Source organism: Vanellus vanellus (assembly GCF_965231255.1).
Source record: "Vanellus vanellus genome assembly, chromosome: 2".
In the NCBI taxonomy this organism is placed as follows: domain Eukaryota; kingdom Metazoa; phylum Chordata; class Aves; order Charadriiformes; family Charadriidae; genus Vanellus; species Vanellus vanellus.
Genome location: NC_138906.1, coordinates 145,654,962 through 145,678,173, shown reverse-complemented (window position 1 = coordinate 145,678,173; position 23,212 = coordinate 145,654,962). Strand labels below are relative to the sequence as shown.

At 36.7% G+C, this 23,212-nt stretch overlaps 1 protein-coding gene across 1 annotated transcript in view; it reads right to left on the bottom strand.

Moving 5' to 3' along the window:
• Positions 1-3,236: 3,236 nt before the first annotated feature.
• Positions 3,237-23,212, bottom strand: part of MTDH (metadherin) — a 35,473-nt gene continuing 15,497 nt past the window's right edge. The window contains exons 6-13 of the mRNA XM_082480002.1: positions 21,783-22,034; positions 19,571-19,657; positions 17,482-17,580; positions 15,038-15,162; positions 14,364-14,483; positions 11,805-11,924; positions 7,758-7,914; positions 3,237-6,139 (exon numbers count right to left, since the gene is read on the bottom strand). Coding sequence (XP_082336128.1) covers positions 6,069-6,139; positions 7,758-7,914; positions 11,805-11,924; positions 14,364-14,483; positions 15,038-15,162; positions 17,482-17,580; positions 19,571-19,657; positions 21,783-22,034 — 1,031 coding nt within the window. The 3' untranslated portion in view covers positions 3,237-6,068. The remainder of the gene's footprint in view (positions 6,140-7,757; positions 7,915-11,804; positions 11,925-14,363; positions 14,484-15,037; positions 15,163-17,481; positions 17,581-19,570; positions 19,658-21,782; positions 22,035-23,212) is intronic.

Genomic DNA, 23,212 nt, shown 5'->3' with positions numbered 1-23,212 from the left:
GACTTGCAGTAAGAGACATGCTCTGAAAAAACCATAAAGAAGTTTCACAGTTAACAGTAGGCTGCATGACTGGAATGACTTTGAACCACATCTCTGGAGTATATGAATATAAAATAGCACAGTATTGATTTTCCAGCTCGCTTCTACCAAGTGCTGAGCATCCTGAGCCCACTCCAGAAAAGCACTTAAATACATTTTACTACTACTGCTATTCAAAAGTGTTTAATCCCTAAGTCAAATCTGAATAATGTTATTTTTGCTTATTAAAAAGAAACTTCCCCCCCCCCCCCCTTTTTAAAAAAAAATAAAATTAAATCATCACATTAGTTCAGAGGAGACAGCTCTTTTGGACTTCTGTCCCTGGAACCTGCAGAAAAGAATTCCACCAAAAAGGAAGAAAATATTTCAAAACTCTGCTATGATTAAGACAAGTTTTAAAACTAATCAGCCAAGCATGACTGTGACAGGCAAAATAAAAAAGGAAGTAGAAAGGAAGTTATCTGGGGGGGGGGGGGGGGAGGGGGGGAACCTCATGTTAAAAATCAACTGTGAAAGTCTCATACCTACAGTACCACCAATATTAACCTTACTCTACACAGGCCACAGACCTGATGAACAGCAGAAATGCCGGAGAGAGAATACCACCCGAGTACCACCGCAGCCTTATTTAACAGCTCCTCTTGCACCTTCTGGAGCGGAGTCAGAGAGGCGGCGCCGGCGGGGGTGAACTGGCGCTGCTGCTGCAGGGCGCTGGCCGGTGGGCTGCAGGAGCGCCCGAGTCACCAGGCAGTCTCAGATTTGGTTCTTCTTGAAGTGGCTACCCAGACCGTGCTGGTGGGCAGGGAGACGGAGATTTATTTGCGAAAGCTTCAAAGAACTCGAAAGCCTCCAGCTTTGCAGCCAAGCGAAAGGCTGGCGTAACCAAGACACAAAACTGGAACAAAAGTAGTTTGAGTCAAACGCAAGCTGAGGCTGGCACGGCAGGGCGACTCGCATCCCGTCACTTGAACGAGGCAGCGCTCAGAGGAAGGGAGAGTGAACCGAGCAGCCTGAGCTCCTCTCGGCCTTCTGTAAGGCAATTCTTTCCATTTTCAAGGCAATGAAGAAAAGCTTAAGGAAATACCTAAACCACAGGATATACAAATAGGAAGTTCAACACAGCTGTTCAATAGCAAACTAGCTAACTATCTAAAAGTGGAAAACTAATTAATTTGAGCTATAAATAAGACGACTTTAAATGAGGATGATTTAACTCTTACAGCCAATCTAGAATCCAGCCTGTAATTCTTCGTAACTTGTAATGACAGGTTCAGGGTTGTCTCTTTCCCCTTCAGAAAGATGCTGCCTTGTTTCAGTAACCAGGGGCTATAAACCAGTAAGGACCATCACATTCATTTCACATATGATTGCGCTCTGCTCGCGTAAGGACTGGATTTGTGTCAGATCTAACTTCCAACAACGACAACTTCTTGAGAAAACTCATTCTGTAGTGACTTCAGACGTGGCTGCAGATATTTCCCACGTACAATAGCTGCCTGTGTGTACTGGTGAAAATGCGACGTTACCCGTCTTTCATGATGCCTTCGCAGGCTTCTGAGAGCAGAAGCAAAGCTTGTCCATCTCCTTGGATATACACCCAGCCGCTCAGCCCCTCAGCAGCGGGGGGCCCAGCAGCTGACAGAGCTCCCATTCTTTCAGCTAACCAGCTAAGGCTCAGAGACACCCGTCTCCAGGCCAGCAAGCCTCTTCAAAAGACACATTCCAGCCTGGCTGTCCAAGAGCGAGGGAGTCCAAGTTACAGTATCACATGGGAGAGTTGTCATCTCCCATCCAGAGCTTCGCTAGCAGATGTAGCTCAAGGCACAACTTTCCTTCATTAGCTACATGGATAAGGACAGTTAAGGAAATAGTTTAGTCATGAAAAACAAGCTGTGGCAGCCTTAAGTCAGAACCGCCTCCGAAAACAAAGCTCTCAGTAACAAAGTATTCGGTTTATACTTCATCAGATATTTGAAATAAGGAATCGCTTAACCCCAAGTCAGAGCCTATTGAGCAGCGAAGTGGAAACACTGTGTAAGACTCACTGTCCCTGAGAAAACAGGGAACCGTCTTGAACTACAGCTTTATGAGTTCATTGTGGTGATCCGGTGCTGAGTGGTCCCTGACTTACCCTCTATTAAAAAGAGCGAGCCAAGTTAAGAGGTCACTCGATGCTACAATTAGGATAGAAAAATGTACTTGCTCTGAGCTGCAGATGTTCCTAAATGTGCTTTATTAAGAGCATTGTATGAAACCCTGAAACCAGGAGTTTCATGTTAAGAGTTTAAAATGCGTTTTTCCTTTCTAGAATACACCAAAATTAAAGATATCACACTTTCAGTAAAGAAATTGATTTTCAGTGAACCAGTAACCTTCAGCTTGGTACAACTAACCAGATATTTAAAAGAACAGAAGTTCAATAGTTTCATAAACTGAAGGGACCCAATACAGAGAGACTAGGCAATTTTAGCAATTCAACCCAGTTTCAATAGGAACAGCCTGTGAACCGCTACTAGCAACATGCTATTCAGTACAGGAAACAATGATTTCCAACCCCCTCCAACAAAATACGAGTTCCCCCACTTTGTTCCCAGCATCCATCCCAACCGACAGCAGGTCGGTTAGTCCTGCAGGGAACAAAACCCACGGTGACACCACACTACTTTCAGGTTAAGAATTGTTGGCCACACAGCCCTTCCTGCTCCTTCCCCCCACCCAGACTGACTCAGCTGATGCTCTTCATTCTTAAATGAAGCAATTCACTTGGAATTTTAACAGTAAAATAATTTCAGCCGTGTCTTTTAAGAAGCAATTCAATTTTTTTTAGTGCTTTTTTCCCCCCCTCTTCCATTTACGGCAGAACAATGAAGAAATCTTTCAGTACTGGCCTGGAAAACAGAAACTCTGTCCTTCACTGGCGCTCAGCGGTCACTAGAATGAGATGCACATGTACAAGTGGCTGCAAAACACTTTTTTTTTTTTTTTTTAAATAAAAAAATGTGATATTTTGACCAGCAACCAATTTAAAGACAAAACAACTATGATTAATAATAGCTGAAAGCCGGCTTAAGCCATGTGTTCTGATGTCTGCACTTTTCAAAAGCCTTATTCACAGGACAATCCCATGGCTAGGAACTATTAATAAAGCAGTTTCCAATGAGATACAATTCAGTTACAACACAACAGTACTAGAAGTATTTCTATAAAGTTTGAAATGTTTTTAATATGTACATTCTTTCTTAGTAAATATTAAAGTAGTGCTTTTCTCTTGCACTTTTTTCTTTAGACTTCTAAAAGGGCATCAGAAATACAGTTTTCACCCCCCTCCAAACCAATGCACAGTTGTTACCTTCGTAACAAGCACATATGAATTCTGTACACCTTTCCCTCCCCACAAAAGAAATAAAAATATGCCATGACTACCCAATTACACATCATCACAAGTTTAAATTACGCATACAAATAATTCCAGAGTATTTAGAAAAACCCAACATATTGGATTTATGAAACCATTCCATGCATTCAACAACAAAAAAAAAAAAAAAAGAAAAAAAGAAAGAAGTGATTACGTTTCTTTAAATGGTGTTTTCGCTTTCTATCCAAGTACCAAAGTCTGGATACAGCGTATCATTAAGACTAACCACTGCTTGAGTCATAGAAACATGACAGTACATAGATAACCAAGTTTCTATTTATAGACAATATGCTATACAGTTACTACCTCTTTAATGAATGTCAAATAAAGCAAGTTTTGCTTTCTAAGACGTTGAAACTGCACATTAAGAAAACAGTAAGAGGTGCTGCTAAATAGGTAAGAACATTTTGAAAGGAAGGCTATGTATTTGTATGATCCTGCTTAGTAGTAGCTGTTAATTAGCAGGGCTGCTATGTTGTTAGCTCGTTTGTTTCCTTTTTTTCCAGAATGACAAGCTATTCAAGAGCTAGAGCTTACTAACCCAGAAATATCACAAATTTTATCTTCAAGAGGAAATAAAAGAATTTATGCAGTGAAAGCCTTCGGGGGCAGTCTCTCTCATTACATAAAATCTTTGTATTTTCTACAAGAGGCTTGTAGCACAACATACAGATTGGAAACAGACATTTCAGACATACATTACAAACCTGAATTCAAAGGGTATTTTTACCTTTACTATGAAGAAGACAAGTAAAATTATAATTTTATTTACATGCAAAGGACTCTGCACGGTTTCGTAATATCCTATTTTTGTGTTTGCCTTAAGATACTCCTTGAAAAGCTGATCTTCAGTTCTAAATTTATTTTACACAAATCTTGACAGGTATCAGCCATTATTCCCTCCCAGTAAATAAATCAATACTGCCAATTTGCTCAATTTATTTTAACAAATCAATTTAGAGTGTCACATGTTCCTGGTATACAGGGGTTAATACCTGTGCAAGTTAGTTTCCATTTATTAGGAAAGGTCTCCAGTAGCAAGGTGCATTTTCAGTACAATTAAAACCAGCTTCCTGCATTAACTCGTCTCGCCTTGCAACGCTGTTGAACTGCAGTCAAGCACAGCAAGACAGTACAAGGCTGTTGATCAGTACCACGTGTTACAGCTGTTAACAATTCCGTTTGTGCCACAAAACCAGAAGTCAATCATTTAAAAAAAATAAAATCTTGGCTCTTCTTTAACTGAATTTACCAGGTGATGTTAATTACCATCCTTATCAAACAAATTTTCGTAAAGGCTATTTACAGTGTACATGGCTGAGCATGCACCTTACAGACACAAACACATCTGCCAGTTTGATACCATGTAATAACACAGTGCCTGAAAATGACAACACATCTTAAACACCATTTTAATTAACAGTTTCAAGCGGAAAATGGTCTTTATTTTACAACTGCTATACTTGCATGAATTTTTATTTTTTTATATAAAAACACTAACTCCTGTCCAGAAGTCTAGACACATTCTACATACTACAGGTTAAGGCAGTAAAAAAATGTGTTCCTGATAACTGGTCTTGACAATGTCAATTAAAGCTGTCTGAAGACACTCCAGTTCTCCAACAGATCTTTGAAATCCCAAATAATTTGTGAGTGAAAGAAGTTCGCTTTGCTTTCTACAGAGTTTCAGTAATAGAGGACAGAACAGAATTGGGTATGGCAGAACAGAATTGGGTATGGTAAGTTAAGAAGTGTTAAGGGAAGGGAACATTTGATTTCAATTCATTCCTTAAGTTTAAAAGTCAAAAGGATACAGTTTTAGATGGGAGCCTGAATCAATCAAGAACTGTAGGGAACGCAGAAAACCAATTTTATGCACATTACTGCATTCTTAAAAATATAGTTATCTTCAACAATTCAAGTAAGGTAATAGACATTATCAAAAATAATTTCATGAACCATACTCAAGTTTCAAATCACATTCTCAAACTTTTAACCCAAAGCAGTTTTATTGTGTTAACTTCATATAATAAACCACGAAGGTCTGACTGTACAAATGGTTAATGATTTGCACTTGTGATTCCTGTAATAGCTAGCAGGCTTGCTAACCAACTTTCTGTAAAGATATGGCAGATTATGTATTTAATCAAAGCACTTTGATTTAGGCATGAAACAAATTCATATGGTTGACATTCTGTGCTTCTAATGCATCACTCGTAAGAGAGGCAAGAAACACCCACTATTGTACAGACAATTGTTTTTACAGAAAACCCTTCCTTGAAACCAATCTTTTTTTCCGCAGCTGTAGATGAGAGTATAATCTGTTGTAAACAGGGCACTGTGTTGTAAAACCAGTTTTTTTTTTAATTAAGATCTCTCTCCAAAAGTTGGGAAAACAGACTCTTCAGAATGTCTTTCAAATGTAGCATGTTCTGTTTGCTAGATCATAGTTACTTTCCTTTGATTCCTTTTTAAAGATGTTTGTGTTCACAGCAGTTCTGTTTTTAAAAATTGTTTGCAATTTATATAAAATTCTGTACATGTTCACAAATTATTGCATAAACAGCATAATCTTCATGACAGTATTCAGCAACACATGTCCATCTCAGGAAGTTCACGTTTCTCTTCTTGCTTTTTTCTTCTTTTTAACTTGTTTGGGGGATTCCCAGCTTTCTTCAGACTTTGCTAAAAACAAAATATAACTAGTGTTAGGACTGAGAAAGTTTACACAAAACTGACTTTTAAAATCTTGGCTAGCTCACCCTATATTATTATGAAGTAATTCAGAACAATCAAGTAGCATGACTTTTGAAGGACAGTTCTATTTACCTGTTTCCCCCACAGTCTAATTTGAAGTGCATCTAAACCAACATTTGCTAATTTCAACCTACTTTTTTTTTTTTTTTTTTACACCAGAAAGAGAGATACACAGCTAAGGTCATTCATTTTGTAAGTGTATTGTTTACAGTAGGCTCATTATTATTTTTTGGCTAACTGGAAACGATGTACATGTGCACAAGTGACATTAATTGTTCACTTTTATATTTAGTGCTTAAAACCAGTGTAATCTGATAAGTGACATGTCAGAAGAGTATTTTTAAAAATAGTGAACCACATAAAGACACGGTTACATGGAATGCATAATCAAATGAAACAGCACTATGTTATTTCGCTAGAACAGCCTGCCTTAAAATATGCTGGCTGCCAGAAGTGGTAGATCAGGTGAAATACTTTATATGCTGAACCTAAGAGGTATTCTTCCAATTGCTGAGGCATGAATCAGTCACAAAAGCCTTCATATTTTAGGACCAGAACAAAAAGTTGCAAGCCGACACATTGACTTGAAAGATTCTATAGTTTAATATATTCAAAACCAAGAAGCCAATTTGTGCAGACTAATACTATGAAATCATCTAGTTTCTTCTGCAGTCATTAAAAACTGATTTAATACTTCAACACTTAGCCAGAAACTTCTTACGAAATGTCAGTATGTATTAATCTCATTAGAAAGTCTAATTCAAACATTTATTTTTTTTTTTTTAAAGCAATGCCTTTCACATCCTGACTTCCCTTCTAATTTTTCCATGTTACTGGGTGAGTAGTTCAGTATAAGCACTTTTGCCGAGTACAACAGAGGATACGTTTGACATGTCTGGGCACAGCTTATTTTTAAAAAGCAATATACCTGCAGTTCAGCCTGATGTATGTGCTGTTAGGCTACAACAAAAGCGTATCACCCAGTACCTTTCTACTCCCATATTAGCACCTGGTTTCCGGTACGATTACTACATTTCATGGAAGCATATGGAAAAAGATGTTAATGAGCAAAGTTGAGAAGTCAAAAAAACCCAAGTAGGTTGAAAACTGAATTGCTTATATTTTTTTTTCCAAATTTCTGGTAGCTAAACACCCTGTCAACTGCTATGTTAATACCCATCTGTTCCACTGAAGACTCGCAAGGAGACCTTTGAAACAGTATTGGCAGAACTACTTAGTCACAGCATGGAGCTCCAGTCCTGATGGTAAAGAGTACGTCCAAATGTCTGTTAAGGACTGGACAAGGCCAACAGACATTTTCAGTCATTCAAGCATACAAAGCCAGTTTTTCCTCATAGTGAAAGCATATGTGACAAAGTACTTCACTGAAAGCTAAAATATGGCAAGATATATAAATGAAATACATAAGTACCTGATATGGCACTCTAAAACCAAACCTCAGGGCAAAGCATTCTGACTATATATGCTCCACAGGTAAAAAAGCACACCCTGAATACAGACGAATGAATTGTACTGAGATACTTACTCTGTGGAGGAGGCACACTGTTTTGCTTAATATTGGGACTAGAAACATCTGTCTCTTGCAGCATCTGTGGCACTTGGGAAGCGATCTTGTCAGGACCGCTCTCTGATACAATTACAGATGGCTCAGTAGAAACAGCAAGCGAAGGAGCCTCCTCAGGCTATTTGAAAAACAGAAAAAAAAAAATTTCCAAAAGTTTATTAAAACATACAACAGTAAAACATTCTCATACAGTGTTATTTTTGGCAGCATACTTAGCAGCTGCTGGAAAGATGGCATTGAAAAGTTAAGCCAATATTAAAAACCTTTAAAATTTTAAATCAAGGCTGCAAGACTATCACTGCCATCTAGCGCCAAAACTCTTAGTTGCAGACAAAGACAAACTACACGAATTCTTAAAAGACATGACATGCAAAGGGAGAACAATCTAAAAACCACTAAAATCCTAAAAAGATTCTAGAATACATATTCAGAAGAGATGCAAGACGGTGACACATATGCATTTAGTTGCAAGGCAAACAGGCAAGCTGCATAGGTCCAAATATGCAACTCAAAATAAATAAAAACTTTTAGTATTTAGAAAGCAATTGCAGCCATTCTTATCAACTGCTCAATACACTCTGTACGCTTATATTAACATAAGATATTTGCAAGAGCAGTCAAAAAGTATTTCAGTGGAAACTATTTTAGGAAGAGCTGCCAAGTAAAAGATACTCCTAGTATTTTCCAATTATCCTGTCTATTTTGAAGGTTCCCACTACAGAGACAAGATGTAACTGTAGCTTACTGTGTAGCACTTACTGAAATTGAAGTACAGTAAAACAGAAGTCAAAATGCAAAAAACATTTTGACATTCCAATAGGGAAGTCAGAACAGAAAAACCGTATGATCCCACAGCAGGTGACCTACTGACAAAAGAATTCAAGTAAAAGAGTATTACAAAACAGTGCTCAGTCAGGCAATAAGCCCCAAACTTTAGGATGCGATTAAGAAGTCATGGCTGTAGTTGCACCACAACAGACAGGACTTGGAATCATCATAACAAAACAGTGAAGTCTACATCCAGCCCTTGATGTGAATGTAACACAGATCCTACAATATAGTCACCCATTTGTACTGTTTCCATCACTGTAATTTAAGCATCTCAAAAATTTAGTCAGAATATACAAAAAAGCAGGAGACACTTTTTTACTTTTCTTTTTAATCACACCATACCGAGCAAGAAGTTAAACAGCTTTAATTAAAAAAAAAACAACAAACCCAACATATGAATTTAAGAGGGTAGCCATTCTCTAGCCTTTATGAATAGAGAAGTTTGGTGTGCCCTTACACATCAACTGAATCAAGCTTTTTAATAACTAGAATTTCAATATTTCCTCTTAATCTACTGAAAATAAAAAAAATAATTCAAGATTACTATATCATCAACCATGCTGATAAAATGAACTCCCATCCTACAGGATTTCCATGCTTAGCTAATTCCAACGTTGTCTAATGGTTAGCAATCATCAGCTACGTAAATAACGTGAACTCTACAAAAAGGATGTGGCCTCTAAAACAGAAGGGGGACTTAAAGCTCCTAGTTGTGCAAGGGAATTGACTCAGGTCACTGGTACCATAGTTTCGTTAGGACAGAGTCACTCTCCACCTGCGGGTAAAGCAACTCAATTAAGATTTAAATGGCATACAGCTGTCTCAGGTTGACTAACAAACAGGCCACAGCTTGAATATTAATGCACACAGTATTACTGCAAATGTAATGATACAGCTACATACAGCATTATCTGGATATTTTTCCAAATACCATACTTCTGTCTGAATTTTGGATGAGGGGAAGTGGACAGCGATATCAAACATTAAGAATTGGGTACTACTCTTTGCTAGGATATTCTGCGTTAACAAACGAGTTCAGAAAGGAAACCTGAAACAATGAATAAAGCCTATCTGATAATATAGTTATATGCATAACTCTACGATTTATTAATGAAGTAGTGACTTGTGAAACTGTTACAAATTAAGGATTCCAAAGATATCTCTTCATTAAAAACCTGTGCCTGCTGATAAAATGCCAAAAGGTTTCCACACTGCCCAATGTATAATATGGGAAAAACATCATTACCAGGTAAAAATTTGAAGTGTTCAACATTCAGCTGTTTCTGGTCTTTATGAGGATATTCTGGATAACAACTTATTTGTACTCTAATATCAGTTTATTTTTCCTCATATTTGGTTCTCATGTTTTGAAGCATTTGCTCAAGACTAGATTACCAACCTTGGAAACTTAAGTCATTCATTTCACACATCAGTCACAGACTGTTTCTAAAAGTTTTTGGAACAGTCAAGTCAAACAACATCAGAAGGCATCTTTGCATGTGTGAAATTACAGCACAGCCAAATCTGATAGCAAGAAGACTTGAGAAAGACTGACAGACCATCTGCATTGTCAGATACAACAATTCACAAATTGTCCTTTATCAAGTCCAACTAATTTCCAGGGAATGTTGTTAATAGTTTTGTTTGTCTTTTGCCCTCACACAAAGTTTAATATAGGCTATGACTTGTTTCACAAAATGGCCACTAACACAGCTATACAGGCACATATATGAGCAGACTGAATTTAAGACTCAAGAATAACAGGAGCACTCGAGCACGCAAAAAATAGTGCACAGTGTAAGTCTACATCAGAGCTGATGCCACTGAATCACTTAGAGTTTGGTATGGTTTTAAACACTAAACAATTGAGCGAAGTCTGCTGAAACCGGGCTGATACTTTGGCAGTGCCAACCCCTTGTGAGAAAAAAGTAAACTAACTAACTGCAGATTAAAAGAATCATTACATTTAGCTGAAAAGTATTTCTTGAATCAATTTAGATTTCTAAAGAGCAAAAGTTAGCCTTTTGGGATGCACCAGTACACCTTTTTCTAGACGTCAAAAAACCCCCACCGTGATGTCACAATCCAAGTGTGAGTTTTCTGTCTATACATTTTCAACTATGGCCTCCAAAACAAACCCATGTATTTGCTTTTAAGTTTTTTAAAAAAAACAGACACTGCCAGGAACAAAGCCACTTGCACACATAGGCAGATGTCTTTTTTTTTCAGATACAGGTTCAAAAAAACCCACAAAAATCAACTTTGCTCTAGTCAGAATATGTTGCTAACCCTGAATAAAGGTTGAACTGAACCTAAACTAAATAATTATAGTAAAAGCTCTACTTTGACGTAGGATATTCAGAATAAGCTAAAAGTATGTCTGAACGCGCTTTTCAAGGCACGTGTTCTCAATAAACACTGTTCTTTTTCTTTGGTGACCTGCAACCTCTTATAAGGGATTCCATTCTAACGTTTTCACTTGAATCTTAAGACCTTGTTATCTTTACAAAACAAATGCTTAGCAATTAAGAAGTAAAACTCAATATTCTGACAGATATTCTGTAGTACCAAACTGCTGTCTCACCGGTATTGTTCATACTTCATGGAACACAAACCAAATACCACTAGAAATATTAAATACTTTACTTCTTCCTACAATGTGATGCTTGTAGGATAACAGTATCTAGAAAAGCTGTTAGTTGGAGAAAGATTAAAGAGAATTTGTATTCTCTAGAATATTTGTTTCAACTGTGAGCTTAAGCAGTCAGTCAGTCAAATTTAGGCTGCATTTAAGTCAGAGTGTAGTAAGTTAGTAACACTTCATTCTGTTGCAATGAAGTAGTAAAATATGCTATTAGTTTTGCACTGACCTATTAGGTCTTAGGTTTCCAGATTTCAAAGTTTTAAACTATTGCTCAAGTATTCAAACAAGAAAATAACTTGAGTGTCATGAAAGTGACTACTGATTTAGAAGATATTGCTTTTCAGCATAGACATGCTTTTTAAAACTCCTGACCTACATCTAAAATTCAACCTCTCCATCACCTTTATATTCATAAGCATAGAGCTTGAAGCAGTCTTCTTACTGTAACCTTACCTACACAAATTAATGTTTCAATGGACTTTGAGCACTTCAAAATCAGAAAGTGTAACATAAACCAAGTTTTGTATCCCTACCTTAGCTGGTTCACTAGTACTTATGGTCTTCAGCGAAAAAGCTATTTCCTGCTGTGGTTGAACTTTTGAGGTGTCCTCCTGAAATTCTTCTCCAGCTTCTCTATCCAGTTCTTCAGTGTCCTACAAAAGGGGGGGGGGGGGGATGTGGGAGGAGAAAGAAAAAGAGCCTATGTTTGCAGTAAAGTTCTGACTCTCCCTGCACATCAGTTCTGTTGTGGTAATCAGCTTCTATAACTAGGAAAATATATCTAAAAAAAATTACGTACAAGCTAATATTAGCCTATGCTAACATTCAAAATTTATAGACCATAACACAAGAATACCCATAGAACCCAATAAATCCTGGAAAGCAGTACTCTTCATGCAATTTGCTAACAAAAATCCCAATCTCTGAATGAACTCCACTTCAGTCCTGTGAAATTAAACTGAAGTTACTCCAAAAATGTTGCAAAAATATCAGGACGAGACTTGACTGCTGTCTATTCTGTGCTTTGCTGCATGTAAAATGTTCTTAAATGCAAGCTCTGCATATTAACCTGTCCAGTTTTCTATCCTATATTAAGCTTTAGAAATATTTTTGCAATCTAATTTAGTCTGCCATGATGCCTGTAAGACAAACCTCTCAGTACAGAAACTGAAAACGTATCTGAAGTATCCAAGAGTCTCAACCTTTACTTCTTAAACGCTCTAATGGTGGAAAGTTTTCATTTTACATGAGGAATTAGAGTAGTTACATTTGTCTATAGCACCAGAAGAATCCTGTGGCGGTGAACAGAACACAAGCCTCTGGTTTTAAGCTGGAAATACCTCTTGAAACAATGCTCCTTCACTTATTCCCCCTGGAACTTTGTGAAAACACAGTCACTAAGTGTGTTGATTCCTGACATGAAAGAATATATATTGTCTTATCTAGCTCTGAAGGTAGCTTCCACTGCCTTGACAAGTGTTCACACTCATATTTGTTGAGTTTAGTGTTTAAGTACAATCAGTGAGAAAGATGGCACTGTTTAAATGAACACGTTCAATTTTCAGAGGATAAACACACAAATTTTAAGTGAGTTTGAATTAGGATTGGCAAGTTAAATTACTAAACTGCTATAATAAGGATAAATTATCTGTGATGTATTAGCAGTTCTGTCTGCTCCTATCAAGCAACACCCCCTAATTTTCCATAAAAACTTAATACAGAGAAATTATCATCTTTAAACTGATGATCTCAGGCTGATGGACTGAAAGAAAAGGTAACAAAATCAGAGTGGCTGGAGACCAATGTGCAGAATAAGTGAATCTGATTATGCTAATATGGACAGTAGGATTCCATTTGACATACACAACGTAAAAGGCAGCTCACAGGCAACGGAAAATAAAGTAATTTCAGAATGCACTCCCTGACCATAAGATCCATGCGAGACATCCGCAAACACCTGTTGACCATAACCTATTAATCTTGATTTACGCTTACAGTCATTGCAGATACCAAAACATGACAGATTTCAATTACAAAAAAAAGCTGCAGTCCTAGTACCCTCAGTTTGAATTTGCCTCAAAAGAAACACTGCAAACTGACACAAGCGTCCACCTCAACACAGACAACTTTAAGAGAATTCTATGTAATAGGAATTTAATCTTTTAAAATTGCTTTAATAAAATCTCAGACTGAAAGCATGATAATCATAAAAAGCAAATCTGAAGCAAGAATGACTGAAGTAATGCTTCCCCCCTGCTTTCTCCAATTCACCCAGTCAGATTCAACCGAGCATTTATTTAACATTTTGTAAAGAATGTAAATAATGAATGGCTGTCACTACAAGCAGAAGCAGGATGTATTCTGATCATCAGCTATTAAAAGCTTCTTCCTATTAGGAAAGTACTTGTTTTCATCTATTCAAACATGATTCAATTGCCAAGTGAAGTGCAATCTGCTTTTGCTATTTTTACAACAAATCTGTTTCAATGTAATTCTTCAAAAGCTATTTAAGCAACAGAAAATTCCAACCATCCGCAGTTTGCAAATACTATTTCTCTCATTCAAATCTGACTCAGAGAGTAGCTCCACCTACTGAGTTTGAAGCATTGCTACTTACCTTTTCATATAAATCAAACTATGACACCACTTCAGAAAACCACTATGTTCTCGTAAGACTGTCCTTTAAGACAGCCTAAGAGAAAACTTCAATTTCTCCTGTTCTCCTAGATAGCTATGTCCACCAAGGCAGCTGTCTTTCAAAGGACAGGAGGAGTCCCTACAGTACAGAATCCTGATTTGATAGAAAATAAAAAATTCAGGATGAATACTTTCCACGTATTTCATGCCTTCCATAAATCCAGCTAAGCTATGTTGTATACACAAGCCAAACATAGAATAATTCAAATTAAAGGAAATACTAGTAAGAGAGGTATTACTTTAACTCTAGAGAAACAATACTAGACAATCTAATACCATAAGGAAAATTATTTCCCCAAAATAATTTTTGCTTAAGACACCAATACACAAAATAAGGTGATTTTGGGATTTCTTCACAATTGCCTTTCTGACTATCCAGATTTTGTTCTATTTACCTGTGCAGGAGAGTTAGCTTCTTCACCCTGCTTCTTCTTTTTCTTCTTCTTTTTCTTGGATTTGCCACTTGTCGAACTCTGAAGAATTGGCTCGGCTTTTTCTCTTTCATTATCTGAAGCCTTCACACAGGAATATAAGGTATTTAGCATTTAAGATGACAATGAAACATGCCTTCTATAGACTAAACAAGAATGTAAGGAATTTAATCTTATATAAAAGTATAAATGAACACAATCTTATCTGTTCAGTTCATTTTCAGAAGACTGCATTCTTTACATGCTATCTGGTAATATAGGTGCAGGAGATGGGAATGAAAAAGGCAACAGAGCACCATGTACTGGTGGCACAGAAATGTTGTTTTTCATACAGAAAATTAAATAGTGTTAAGAAGTATTTACGAGAACAGATGTAAATCCTCTCAGTCTACAATGATAAGATAATCCTTACATTATGGTGAGACGCTAAGATTTGACATGGAGCTAAGTGGCTTCTATTTTCTCAATAGTAACAGTCAGCATTTTCCTGCTCTGTATACACATTAAACACAATTGTGCTACTCTTATCAGTGTAAACGATATGAGAGATTACCTTTATCATCACCCTTAAATTGCTTTAAGAAACAGCAGTGGTAAGGGCAAAGTCTTGGAGCTAAGGGCTAAATATCACCTTTTACCTTCTGAACATCAGATATCTCTTCAGGTTGAGGAACAGAAGCAACTTTTTCTTCATCTACCCAGTTTCCCCACTCTTCTGCTGGTGCATTCCAATCAGAGGTGGGATCAGCTGAAGAGAGTCCATCTGCAAAGATTAAAAAGATTTTCAGGAATGTCTCCTTAGTTTAAGGTGCTCTTTGACAGTTTAAAAATGAAAAAATAAAATCTATGCATAAAACCACTTCTGATATCAAGATATAAATATTCATGTCCCATATTTCTGAAAAATTTAAAGATTTTAATGGTAGGTGGAAGACTTTTGTAAGTAACGAGTAGGACTTGGTTATTTTACAGAGCAATCCGATTACAAACTAGTCACAGCAGCAGCTAGCTAGAAGCAATTAAAGCACTTTGAGATACATTTTCTAGACTTTGTGACGAGGGACAACTTTAAGAGTTGTTCTCTATCTTAAACCTTCCTACTATTTTGTGAAAAAAATGAAGATGAACTGTAACACTGATCAGTCTTACCTTAGTAAGAATCCTTTACAAGTGATATATCTGAAAGTGTAAATCTTACTGAGCTAAGAGTCATCTTGTAACACTGACATTTTTTAGTAACATTTTTTCTAAGACTCTAAGTCTCTACTCCATTTTGCTATCGTTCTTTTATGATGGCACATATTTATGTTGTCACGCAGGAATGATTAAATTTAAAGGATCAGTTCTATAAAAATTAAAAATACCTGAAGGGAAGAGCTAAGCCATAGACTGTCTGTTTAGCAGAGTTACAGCAAGCCCATTTTAAAACAGAACACCTTGTAAAAGATCATCTTTCATTTCACACTTGTATTAATATCACAAATACTTCTCAGCCTCAATCTATGCCAAATTGAAGGAGGAAAGGGAAACTTGGTCTGCCAACCACAGTGAGATTCAGTTTAAACGTTTGAAAATTAAGTCAAAGTGAAAAGCAGTAATAAACCCAATTAGTGGCAAACATTATGAAACCAAACATACGCTAAGAGACCTCAAGATTACTTGTAATACTTATCTACCTCTTGCTTTCATATAAAAGTATTACCTCAATTACACTTTGGACACTAAAATTTACTCATTTGAGAAAACAATTACTACCTAACATAATACTTTACAGTTTATAGACTGCCCTCTCACTAGCTGCTTAAAGGAAAAAAAAAATCCATTCTTTTTTATTAATAATTAAATTACTAGTATTGTACATACAGTTAATTTCCTTGTCTTGAATCTGATAACGCAATAAGGTGTATCTGTGTATGACATTGGCCTAAACATCTGTAATTTCCACACTTCTATTAGCGTACACTTCAATTAGTTGATATCTATGACTGAATTACTCTATTAACAGAAGCTACAGACAAACATTCTATGCTTAGAAATGTGAATAAACTATGCTTTTGATAATACATAAAACTGATTTCAGTTAATCATTTGAAAGTAATGTGCTTCCCTTATCCTTAAACCAGATAAAAGAGAAAAGCTAAGTTTCAAAAGGATCTGGTATCAAAGCAGTCATGCCAAAAGTGGTGGAATCAAGGTCTGCATCTATCCATTCCACTTTTGCAGTCATTAAACAAGAAGTTGTTCTTAGAGAGAAGGTACCAAGCAAGGCACCTTTTCTGGTCAATTTCTTGACCAATTTTTCAGCTCATGAGAGACACTAAACTGCTTTTCTTAAAGATTTTTAGATCTGACTGAATAAAGCTTTATATTACAAGGCAGTTTTAAGGCTGAATTTAAGGCTGAAAGCTTTCTTCACAGGTACAGTTTCACTAGTAAATATTTAAGAATGGCCATAACTTTATTATACTCAGCCCTGTTTAGGAAGAGACTCTGGCAAGATCTACAAGAATATCTTAAAATTGGCAGGAAAGGGACGAGCAAACACCAGTTTTACTATAATTCCCAAGTAATTTCAGTAATTTCTACCCTGCATATGCTTTCTACACGTGTAAGAACTTCCTAATGTTTGCTAAATGAGAAAGTAAGGTAGACTGAATACAGGCGTTGTGCATCACATTAAGTTTTCAGTAAGGTACAGACATGTAAAAGCAAACTCTGACTGAAATGTGTCTTTTGCAGGCTTGCAGTAGATTTTTCTCATCATTTGCAGTAAGACTGTTTTAATTGATTACCAAGGTTTTCTAGCAAAAGCCAGAACTACATTAAAATGCATGATCCCTTTCACTTCTGAGTTTCAATATCCAAGTATTTTTCCTAAAAATTAACCATTTTCTATTATAATTTTTCAAAATACTTCTTCCTGCTTTCTTCAAACTGTCAATTAGCTTTACAGAAGTGAAACATTCCATGTTTTTCTTCAGATTCTCACAACTGGCAAATACAAGTAGCTAGTATAAGTAACCACACTTTAAAGTAGGGTAATTAACAAAATTTTGTTAATGAACATTTTAGAGGAACATACTTAACCCAGACCATTCGTCATCAACCGGGGGTTGAGCATGACTCAAATCCCACTGAAAATCAGAAGTACCAGCCTGAGAAACTGACTCACTGTTGGATCCTGAAAGGGAATAAACAAAATTGCACTTGTAAGTTAGCAAGTTTCCTGGATTTTCTTGGGTAAAGAAATTCCAATTGAAGTAGAAAAGGAAGACAGAAGGCTCAACGAAAAGACATCTGATCCTAAGGACTGCATGGGACAGGAAAACGACAAGGCTCTTGAAAATGAGATATATTCAGAAAATAAGGGAACTGAAGGAGGAAGACAAAATTAAGTCTGGAAAAGAATACAGAAATAAGAGATAAGAAGGGTGAATACCAGCCTTCTATAAAGCTTACAGTAGTCTCCTCAAACTGCAAAATACAATGAAGTTTTATGGGTAGTAAAATTACTACCCTATATCAATAACAACACTTACAGAGAGAAGCTTAAAAGAAAAGGGTAGTAGAAAGAAACCTCATCAATTACATTGCAGATATAGGAATTAAATTATTCATTACTAAGAGTCTAATTCTCATTTCAAGTAAAAGGTTTCAGGAACATAAAAGCATCATGAAAAACAACAGTTAAGGCAAATACCAGTCATGATAACAGGAAGTGTTAGACATCTAACATCGTTATTTTAAGAAAAGGCATCAGCAAACAGAAACCATTTTATAAAAAAAAACAAACAAAAAACCAAAAAACAACCCACACCCCAAAACCTTAACTGCAAGACTAAAAGAAATTAATATTACTTTATGATAAGATTTACTTCTGAAGTGAATTTTAAATAGGACCATAGCTACGTGGGTCTCTCTATTTTATAAGCACCTCTGCAAAAGATCCCCCGATGACAGGAAACTTGACATGTTCTCATTTTTTGCTAGCCAGTCACAAGAATGAAGTAAATGTTTATTCATGTGGTCACTTTGCATTACAACATTGTTGGCTAAGCTGCAAAGATGATCGATATACTTCACTGTCTTCACACTTCTGTCAATTAAAGTTGGAATGGTGGTTTTGCAGATGAATCTCAGATCAGTCTTTCGCCCCACCTTATTAACTAAACTTTCTTAGGTTTTAGCCTAGAGACTGAACTTCAATTCAAATGGCTTCCTGGGAAATGGTATTTTATTAAAATGCTCTGTACCATTAAGACTTTGTTTCTTCATTTCTTTAAGACAAGGTTTCTGTTAAGTTTTCGTTAAGCAAACTGTTCTTTAGAGAGTCTGATAAATTAGACCTTGGCATTTATAACTTCTTTGTTATCCTGGCTCAGATGTGCACAGAGAAGGAAGCACTTGCGAGCTGTAGGACACTGAGCTTGAGTTCCACAGTTAAAAGACTGTAAATTGCAGTACAAGTAAACATAGCCTAAGTGCATAAGCACTTGGCCAACTACTTCCTAAAAGAAAATAGATGTGCCAAGCTCGTTAGATAACTGGAGTAAGCAAGCAAGAGCAGAAAACCTGACATACGATCCCTTTATTGCATAATAAATCACTGTAGCACTTATGTCAGTAGTTTAACACACATGAAGCCAGGTTTGCACTCTATAGCAATTTCACCCTTCAAAAAAAGAAAACCCCAGAGCTCAGCCTTCCCACTTGTCATATAGACAAAAGACTCAAGACTTTAAATCCTGCCTATGGGATATATCTTGAAAGTAGTCTTCCGTTCCTTGAAGGGGAAAATCCAAACCATCAAATAACAAATCTCGTAGATGATCAGGGTAAACAAGGCTTTCCTAGAAAGCTATCTTCAGATCTTCAACTTGAGGCATAGCAACACTGAGCAATCTCTTATGTCCGTTATTTAGATTCCACGCACAAACAAGAAGGCTAAGTAAGTATCACCTTCTTACTAATCTAGCTTTTGATTATCAATTTAAACTAGTTACTTTATTGTATAATTTCAGCATAACAAAAAAGCTTTCTAGGCTTTCATAAAATGTTTTCTTCATCCTGTTTCCAGTTACCAGTACTATTTTCAAAGAACACTTGGCAAATTTTATTTCTACCTGGTGGATTAGAAGAGAGTGGAAAAATCTTTGGAAGGGCATACATACCAGAAACTCCAGGAGTTAATCCAAATGAAGAGAAAGAAGTAGAATTCTGTTCAGAGGTATTAATCCTTGCATCCACATTCCAAGCAGCTGTGGGGAAGGAAAAGAAAAAGGAAAAGAAAAAAACTTCACACTGCTGGCAATGTTGAGAAAGTTAGCTATTTAATTATGAATAGAGCCAGAAAAACAGTGGGCATTCCAGCCATGTTAACATTTCACATAACTTGAGGGCGTTATTTTGCCTATTACATCAGACAATCAGTGCTGATAGAGATGTGACTGTATGAACACTGAGTCTGAAACAAATTTCAAGATTTCTAAGATCATCTTCCCTCTACAGCCTTTTGTATGTATAAACTTCTCACAAAGCAACAGTAAATTCTGGTTTAAGCCCCATACTATTATTCTCCTTCCCATTATTGCAATCAACTAAGTTATTAAAAAGCATATTTATTTACTCTGTAGGTGAAACCTAGCTTGGGGCAAACTGTACATATGTTAAAGAACAGAAGTGAGTTCAGAACAATTTTTGACAAGTAGGAGATAGTACTTAAAAATTAAGATATACTTGACTGTTAAATGTAAGGTCGAAAATAAGCAGAAATAATCAGTGGCACTTATGTGTCAAAAGAAACATTTGGTTAGAATGTGATTCTAAATAAAAACTAGTAGTAGCTTTTATTTAGAATTATATTTAACTGGAGGGGAGTGTGCTCAAAACCAGACAGAGTATTCCAGATGTGATCCAAGTGGATAATCACTATCTCCAATTTACTGACTCCTGTTAATACAGCTCAGAATACTGTTGTTGTCCTTTGCTACTGGGGCCTATGGCTGGCTCATGTCTAGCTTGGCATATACCAGGACCCGTCATCCACAGAGCTGCTCTCCAGACAGTCAGTCCCCAGCCAGGGGTGCTTCCTACCCAGGTGCAGCATTTCACATTTGTCCTTGCTGAAATTCCTCAGGTTCCTGTTGGCCCATTCCTCCAGTTAGTTTAGGTCCCTCTGGATGGCACCCCTGATCTGGACTGTATAAACTGGTTCCCCACTCAAGTTTGGCGTAGTTTGGGAATCTGATGTGCATAACGCTCTGTTGCCTCCTCCAGGTCATTCATAAAGATAATAAATAGGACAGCTTTAAGTAGAACCCTGTGATATCCCCCTTGTTACCAGCCTCCAGGAAGAGTATGACTCACGAAACACTACCTTTTGAGCCTAACCAGTTTTTCAATCATCCTAACTTGGATACAATAATACTGTGAGAGACTGCGTTGAAACCATTACAAAAGTCATCATAAAAGACAACCGCTACTCCACCCCATCTACAAAACTAGTCATTTTACCAGAAGCAAGTCAGCCAAGTCAGGCATGATGTATGCTCAGTAACAAAACCAACATGCAGCTGGTCACAGTGACTGAGAACTACCTTATTAGAACATACAGCAGAATACAGCTAACTAGAATATGAAAAAAGCCCTTTGCCTCTACTTGGCAATAGTAAAGCTTCCAACGGTATAGCAGGTCCAGCCTCAGGAACCACATTTCACGATATGCAAGACACAAGAGGTCTAGACTAAAGCAACTTCGCTGACTGCAAAGGAACACTGCTTTCTGGAAGAGACTAGGATCACAGACTGAACAGTGGGAAGGACCATATTACAGCATCTACTAATAAATTGAAGATTGATGCCCAAAGAGAAACGAAGAATTCTCGTCATTATTATTATAGTACAAGTACAGGTGATAGAGGCAAAAAACAACAGCGGAAAAGACTAGAAAGAATTTCTAATAAGAAAAACAGTGTAATACTAAATGTCACAAGAGCTGAAACAAACATCTGCAAAAACCATTGTATTGGATCAACAGAACAAATGTCATAAGTGTTAAGACATTCATTAAAAAAAAAGAAGTTACACTTCAAAATTACTTAGTAATTACTTTCAGAATTTTAGGAAAGTGATATAAAAATTTGATTCCTTCACAGAAATAAAATTATTTCAGATAAACTCCAAAACCCCAGCTGAACTGTAAACAGAGACTTAGATGTTACACCATTAGAACTTAAACTACCTGCTTAGTTCATATTTCAGTAGACTACTCCAACATTTTTTTTAATATATAAGCATAAACCTATTTAAGAGACTGACTACTAAAATAATATACTTATGTAAAAATATACTTAAGTGAAGCAAGTTTTCTACAGAAAAGCTTACCAATAGGAGTGAACAAAGAACGCTCTTTCCAGGGCCTGCCCACTAGGGTTACACCCCAGTCCTTTCCATTTCCATTAGCATCTCCAGTGTCCTGGCTCCACGCTGATGTCTCAGTCTTCCTCTTCCCAGCTGCAGCTGAGGGAACAGACGTCCATTTCTCCTCCCCTACACCAATCTGTGAGGAGATTTTTACAGACTTCTCATTCCAGCTTCCTCCATTTACTGTATGGCTTTCACTCAATCCTGGAGAAACTTAAATACAAGCATAATGAAAGCATTATATAAAATAAGAACTAGATGAAGAATTAAAGTATTACTTACATGCACATTGACTTAATAACAAAAAAGAGTACAAATGAACAGCAGCTTTGCTACACCAGTGTGATATAGAAGAGCTGGTGCTCTGTCTCAGCTGATTTTCCAGTTGAGATGATATGCACCATCTGTCTACTAACTTGAAGAGTGAGGAAAAAAACAGTACTAAACTGTACTCTCCTTCCTGCGCCCCTTTCTTTATAGGGCTACTACCTTGGTGAACCAGTCTGCTAGATCACAAAAAAATAAAAATAAAAGGGAGTGGAGGTGCTTCCAACACTGCCAGGTAATTTCTCTTACAGAGTATGTTGATGATTTGTGGAAAGCCTAACGTACTCAATTGAGAATAATTTCTGTTTCATACCTGTACACAGGAGTTCTCTAGGCAGGAAGGAGTGACCAAGGATTAGAAAAAGCTTCCCAAACATGACACAGAATTTGCAAAGAGCTATCATATCGACTACAGAATTCATAAAAGTTAAGACGAAAAAAAAAAATCATAACACCCTCAAAATAATTCATAAGCAATACATTTTATGTTACATTAAGGTAAAAGACCACAAGTCTATCCGCAACAGTCTACGCTGCTGAGGAATTACTAGTCATAGCAAGTTTAATGTGTACTTTAAGAGGAGTCAGTAGTACATTGAGACACAAAGATCATTAGAAACTTTAAAAAATTATTTTTAATTTATGCCTCTCTAAAACATAAAGGCTAATGGTCATCTGGTACACCCAGCCTGACCTCCTATATATATCACAAGTCTTTCTCATAGGCCTCTGTATATCAAATCCTCTCTCTTTTTATACATGCAATGTGAACACCAGAAAAACTTCTCATTTATAAACGATTAAGAAATATCTACATCTCCTGATGCATGAGTAAGTCAGTATCATATGCCAACAAAAACTACAGACCAAATACTTCAGTCCTTAAATGAACTCATAGCTCAGGCAGCATGAACATACCATATTCAAGGTGGCCTCACTGGCAAGGTATTGATTAGGTGAGATGTGCCTAGATTTTCTTCGACAAATAATTTCCAGCATAGATATCTGTAAAGTGACCATTGCTGTACCTGAAAACACTGCCCCTTCTCTATGTGACTCCACAG